Source organism: Schistocerca nitens, chromosome 1, assembly GCF_023898315.1.
Source record: "Schistocerca nitens isolate TAMUIC-IGC-003100 chromosome 1, iqSchNite1.1, whole genome shotgun sequence".
Classification (NCBI taxonomy): Eukaryota; Metazoa; Arthropoda; class Insecta; order Orthoptera; family Acrididae; genus Schistocerca; species Schistocerca nitens.
The window spans coordinates 540,933,782-540,939,058 of NC_064614.1; the positions used below are offsets into that span (position 1 = coordinate 540,933,782).

The 5,277-nt window shown below is 40.6% G+C and overlaps 1 protein-coding gene across 1 annotated transcript; it reads right to left on the reverse strand.

Annotated features, from left to right (window-relative positions):
* LOC126259769 (jerky protein homolog-like) lies at positions 1-919 on the reverse strand. The gene is made up of 3 exons (XM_049956814.1): positions 638-919; positions 232-513; positions 1-93 (listed from the first exon to the last, which is right to left on the reverse strand). Exons 1-3 carry the CDS (start codon positions 917-919, stop codon positions 1-3), a joined length of 657 nt encoding a protein of 218 aa, XP_049812771.1.
* Positions 920-5,277: the final 4,358 nt, after the last annotated feature.

Genomic DNA, 5,277 nt, shown 5'->3' on the forward strand with positions numbered 1-5,277 from the left:
TCAGATTCTTCTCACACTCTGAATGATTTCATTGGCACTGAGAATTTGCAATCCAGGGTGTGAAGAATCACAAGCAAGCCTCTTGCTTGAATCCTTTGCATTGCAACCAGAATGTCCAGGAATTTTCAAAAGGATCTTTGTTATGTCCTCAACTGATCCTGTGTCCTCTTCCACTTATCTTTCTTTCTCTTCCTTCTCACAGTTCTTCTCTTGCTCTTTGTCTCTCTGTACCTCATCTTTTGTTGAAATGCATTTCAGTTTATGCCAGGCCTTTTTAAATGAGAATGTTGTCACCAAATTCCATGCTTCCGCCAAGATATAGGAGCAGTCTTTTAAATTCAATTTTTGTTTTTGAGCCTCAATGCCATCTCCATTTCCATCTTCTGTCAAAAACTTCATCAACACTGCGCTCTGTAAATTCGTTTCATAGTTGCGATAACCGATTGGTCCATTATCTGCAGCAAACTCATTACATCTGGCAGGAGGAAGTGCATTTTGAAACGTCCATCTTCTCTATCAAAAAGGCTTTCTGTGGGGATAGGGGTGTGCATTGTCCAAAATTAACATCACCTAACTGCCTTCTTTCTCTGTGGCTTTTTGGTATTTATTTACTTCAGATATGAAAACTGAATTGTACCATTTGCAAAACAAATAGCAGCCATTGAGGTCTCTGGTTGATTCTTGTAAAAGGTGGGAAGATTTTTAATGTTTTTGAAAGCTTGGGATTTTTCAGTTTTCCTATTAACAGAAGGGGAATTTTGTGGTTTCCCATAGAGTTAGCATTATTCAGCATGGTAACACTGTCTTCACTAACCCTACGACCAGTATTGCTAGTTTCCCCTTTGGAAGCTAAAGTTGTTTCAGGGAAAGCCTTCCAAATAAGGTCTGTCTTGTGTGTTGCATAAAAATCCAGGATCATAAGATTCTGCTTCAATTTTGAAGTTTCAATAAAATTTTCTGCAGCTTTTGAGTCTGGTCAACTCATGAATAAAGTGCCTGGCCTTGAAGTCAAGTGGCCAGTCATTGCTTCCTTTAAATGAGGACTACCTGTTGTTTTTCTGGGCTAAAAGTTTTGCTTTTTTGCAATCAGCCAGCCTGAAAGAAGTTTTTCTATTGCTCTTCTCTATAAACTCTCATCTTCATTTTCAAGCACAGACACAAAGTTTAAAATTGAGGACTTGTTTTTTCTTATGTCTGAAACTGTTGGTGTTCCCTGGCTAAACATTTCAGGTAACTGTTTACAACTCTTAGCTTTGTCCAGTGGTTCAAGGATTTTTATTTTGTCTGCCAATGATATGACAGCGCATTTCCTTTTAGAAGACCTACGAGGTGTGTGATCTTTCATTTGCTCACAAGTCTTCAACGTGTTCTTGACCTTCCAAAAACGATTTGTGCCTGTGAAAAACTTGTGCTCTTGATAAGGAATGTTCTCGATGGGTATCTTTCAAATTGCCAAAGGTCGTACTTGTGGATTCCCCAAGTTTAACACAAAACTTGTTGGCATAACATTGCCCTATATTTTGCTGTTCCATTTTCATAACACACAATGAAAACACAAATTCACTGATGGCGCTCTAAAAAGTCATGTGTTGGCTGTACGGAGCCGAAACTCCTGAGCAGCTGGATGGGATGAACACACCAGTCTCACAAGTAGAACAACACGGCATTGCCAGACTGCTAGCAGTGTTGTGCTTTTCATTATTTTTCTCATGCACCTTGTATGCCACTAACAAGGGAACCTCCCCATCGCACCCCCCTCAGATTTAGTTATAAGTTGGCACAGTGAATAGGCCTTGAAAAACTGAACACACATCAATCGAGAAAACAGGAAGAAGTTGTGTGGAACTATGAAAAAATTAAGCAAAATATACAAACTGAGTAGTCCATGCACAAGATAAGCAACATCAAGGGTAATATGAGCTGAGGAGCACCGTGGTCCCGTGGTTAGCGTGAGCAACTGTGGAACGAGAGGTCCTTGGTTCAAGTCTTCCCTCGAGTGAAAAGTTTAGTTTTTTATTTTCAGACAATTATCGAAGTTCAAGCACTCACACATAATCAACTTCGCTCTCCAAAATTCCAGGACATGTTCAGATTTGCTTGGACATATGCAGGATTTGACGGTCTACACACAGAAAAATTTGAAAACGTTAAAAACATGTTTTGACAGAGCATGGAGAAAACTGTGCGACTGTGAAATTTTGCATTCATTTGTTGCAGTTTATGTGACAAACTCTTATGTTTTCATCACTTTTTTGGGAGTAATTATCACATCCACGAGAAAACCTAAATCGGGGGAGGTAGAAGAATCTTTTCACCCATTCGCCAAGTGTACAAGTTAGGTGGGTCGACAACATATTCCTGTCATGTGACACACATGCCGTCACCAGTGTCGTATAGAATATATCAGATGTGTTTTCCTGTGGAGGAATCGGTTGACCTATGACCTTTCGATCAAATGTTTTCGGTTCCCATTGGAGAGGCACGTCCTTTCGTCTACTAATTGCACGGTTTTGCGGTGCGGTCGCAAAACACAGACACTAAACTTATTACAGTGAAGAGAGATGTCAATGAACAAACGATAGATCATAACTTTGCGAAAATAAAGAAAGTAAAATTTTCACTCGAGGTAAGACTTGAACCAAGGACCTCTCGTTCCGCAGCTGCTCACGCTAACCACGGGACCACGGCACTCCTGACCGTGTATTGGCCTTGATGTTGCCTATCTTGCACATGGACTACTCAGTTTGTATATTTTGTTTATTTTTTTCATAGTTCCACACAACTTCTTCCTGTTTTCTCGATTGATGTGTGTTCAGTTTTTCAAGGTCTATCCATTGTGCCAACTTATAACTAAATCTGAGGGGGGTGCGATGGGGAGGTCCCTTGTAAGTAAATGAAAATACACACACACAGAGAATAAAACAAAAGACACAGAAGATGGAGCATATAGCCTCGTATCAGTGTATATGTTAAGGTCACAACACACACCAATGTAGACCACATGGTAGGATGGGCACCACCAACGCAACAATATCCATATTGCACATGCTAGATTCATTCTCCCTTCAATGAACCACGGACCTTGCCATTGATTGAGAGGCTTGTGTGCCGCAGCGTAGGTGCAACCATAATGGAGAGGTATCTGTTGAGAGGCCAGAAAAACGTGTGGTTCCTGAAGAGGGGCAGTAGCCTTTTCAGTAGTTGCAGGGGCAACAGTCTGGATGATTGATTGATCTGGCCTTGTAACATCAACCCAAATGGCCTTGCTCTGTGCTGGTACTATGAACAGCTGAAAGCAAGGGGAAACTACAGCCGTAATTTTTCTCAAGGGCATGCAGCTTTACTGTATGGTTAATTGGTTGATTGCCTCCTCTAGTCCTCTTCCAGGTGCAGCAGAAACAAACCTGGTGTTCTATGGATCGGAGTGTGAAATGTCAAATCCCTTAATCAGGCAGGTAGATTAGAAAATTTAAAAAGGGGAATGGATATGTTCCCTTAATTGGACAGGTGGGTTAGAAAATTTAAAAAGGGAAATGGATAGGTTAAAGTTAGGTATAGTAGGAATCAGTGAAATTCGGGGACAGGAGAAACAAGACTTCTGGTCAGGTGAATACAGGGTTATAAATATAAACTCAAATAACAATAATGCAGGAGTATGTTTAATAATGAATAAAAAATAGAAACATGAATAAGCTACTACCAAAAGCATAGTGAACACATTATTGTAGCCAAAATAGACACGAAGCCCGTGCATACCACAGTAGTAACACAAGTTTGTATGACAACTAGCTCGGCAGATTATGAAGAAACTGAAGAAATGTATGATGTGATAAAACAAATTATTCAGATAGTTATGGGAGCTGATAATTTAATAGTCATGGGGGACTGGAATTCAATTGCAGGAAAAGGAAGAGAAGGAAAAGCAGTTGGTGAATATGAACGGGGGGTAAGGAATGAAAGAGGAAGCCACCTGGTAGAATTTTGCACAGAGCATAACTTAATCAAAGCTAACACTTGGTTTAAGAATCTTGAAAGAAGGTTGTATGCATGGGAGAGGCCTGAAGACACTGGAAGGTTTCAGATAGATTATATAATGGTAAAACAGAGATTTAGGAACCAGGTTTTAAATTGGAAGACATTTCCAGGGGCAGGTGTGGACTCTGACCACAATTTATTGGTAATGAACTGTAGATTAAAACTGAAGAAACTGCAAAAAGGTAGGAATTTAAGAAGGTGGGACCTGGATAAACTGACAGAACCAGAGGTTGTAGAGAGTTTCAGAGAGAGCATTAGAGAACGGTTGACAAGAATAGGGTAAAGAAATACAGTAGATGAAGATTGGGCAGCTTTGAGAGATGAAATGGTGAAGGCAGTGGAGGATCAGGTAGGTAAAAAGATGAGGGCTATTAGAAATCCTTGGGTAACAGAAGAGAGTTTGAATTTAATTGATAAAAGAAGAAAATACAAAAATGCAGTAAATGAAGCAGGTGAAAAGGAATACAAAAGTCTCAAAAATGAAATTGACAGGAAGTGCAAAATGACTAAGCAGTGTTGGCTAGAGGACAAATTGCTTTTCACAATATATATAAATGACCCAGTAGATAGTGTCGGAAGTTCCATGCGGCTTTTCGCGGATGGTGCTGTAGTATACAGAGAAGTTGCAGCATTAGAAAATTGTAGTGAAATGCAGGAAGATCTGCAGCGGATAGGCACTTGGTGCAGGGAGTGGCAACTGATCCTTAACATAGACAAATGTAATGTACTGCGAATACATAGAAAGAAGGATCCTTTATTGTATGATTATATGATAGCGGAACAAACACTGGTAGCAGTTACTTCTGTAAAATATCTGGGAGTGTGCGTGCAGAACGATTTAAAGTGGAATGATCATATAAAATTAATTGTTGGTAAGGCGAGTGCCAGGTTGAGGTTCATTGGGAGAGTCCTTAGAAAATGTAGTCCATCAACAAAGGAGGTGGCGTACAAAACACTCGTTCGACCTATACTTGAGTATTGCTCATCGGTGTGGGATCCGTACCAGGTCGGGTTGACGGAGGAGATAGAGAAGATCCAAAGAAGAGCGGCGCGTTTCGTCACAGGGTTATTTGGTAACTGTGATAGCGTTACGGAGATGTTTAGCAAACTCAAGTGGCAGACTCTGCAAGAGAGGCGCTCTGCATCGCGGTGTAGCTTGCTTGCCAGGTTTCGAGAGGGTGCATTTCTGGATGAGGTATCGAATATATTGCTTCCCCCTACTAATACCTCCCAAGGAGATCA

Coding starts and splice junctions, on each gene's coding strand:
- LOC126259769 (XM_049956814.1), bottom strand. CDS start 919: ATGATCCTGGATTTTTATGCAACACACAAGACAGACCTTATTTGGAAG. Junction 514..637: donor TGCTATTTGTTTTGCAAATG/GTACAATTCAGT, acceptor CCTTTTTGATAG/AGAAGATGGACGTTTCAAAA. Junction 94..231: donor GCATTTCAACAAAAGATGAG/GTACAGAGAGAC, acceptor TGCAATGCAAAG/GATTCAAGCAAGAGGCTTGC.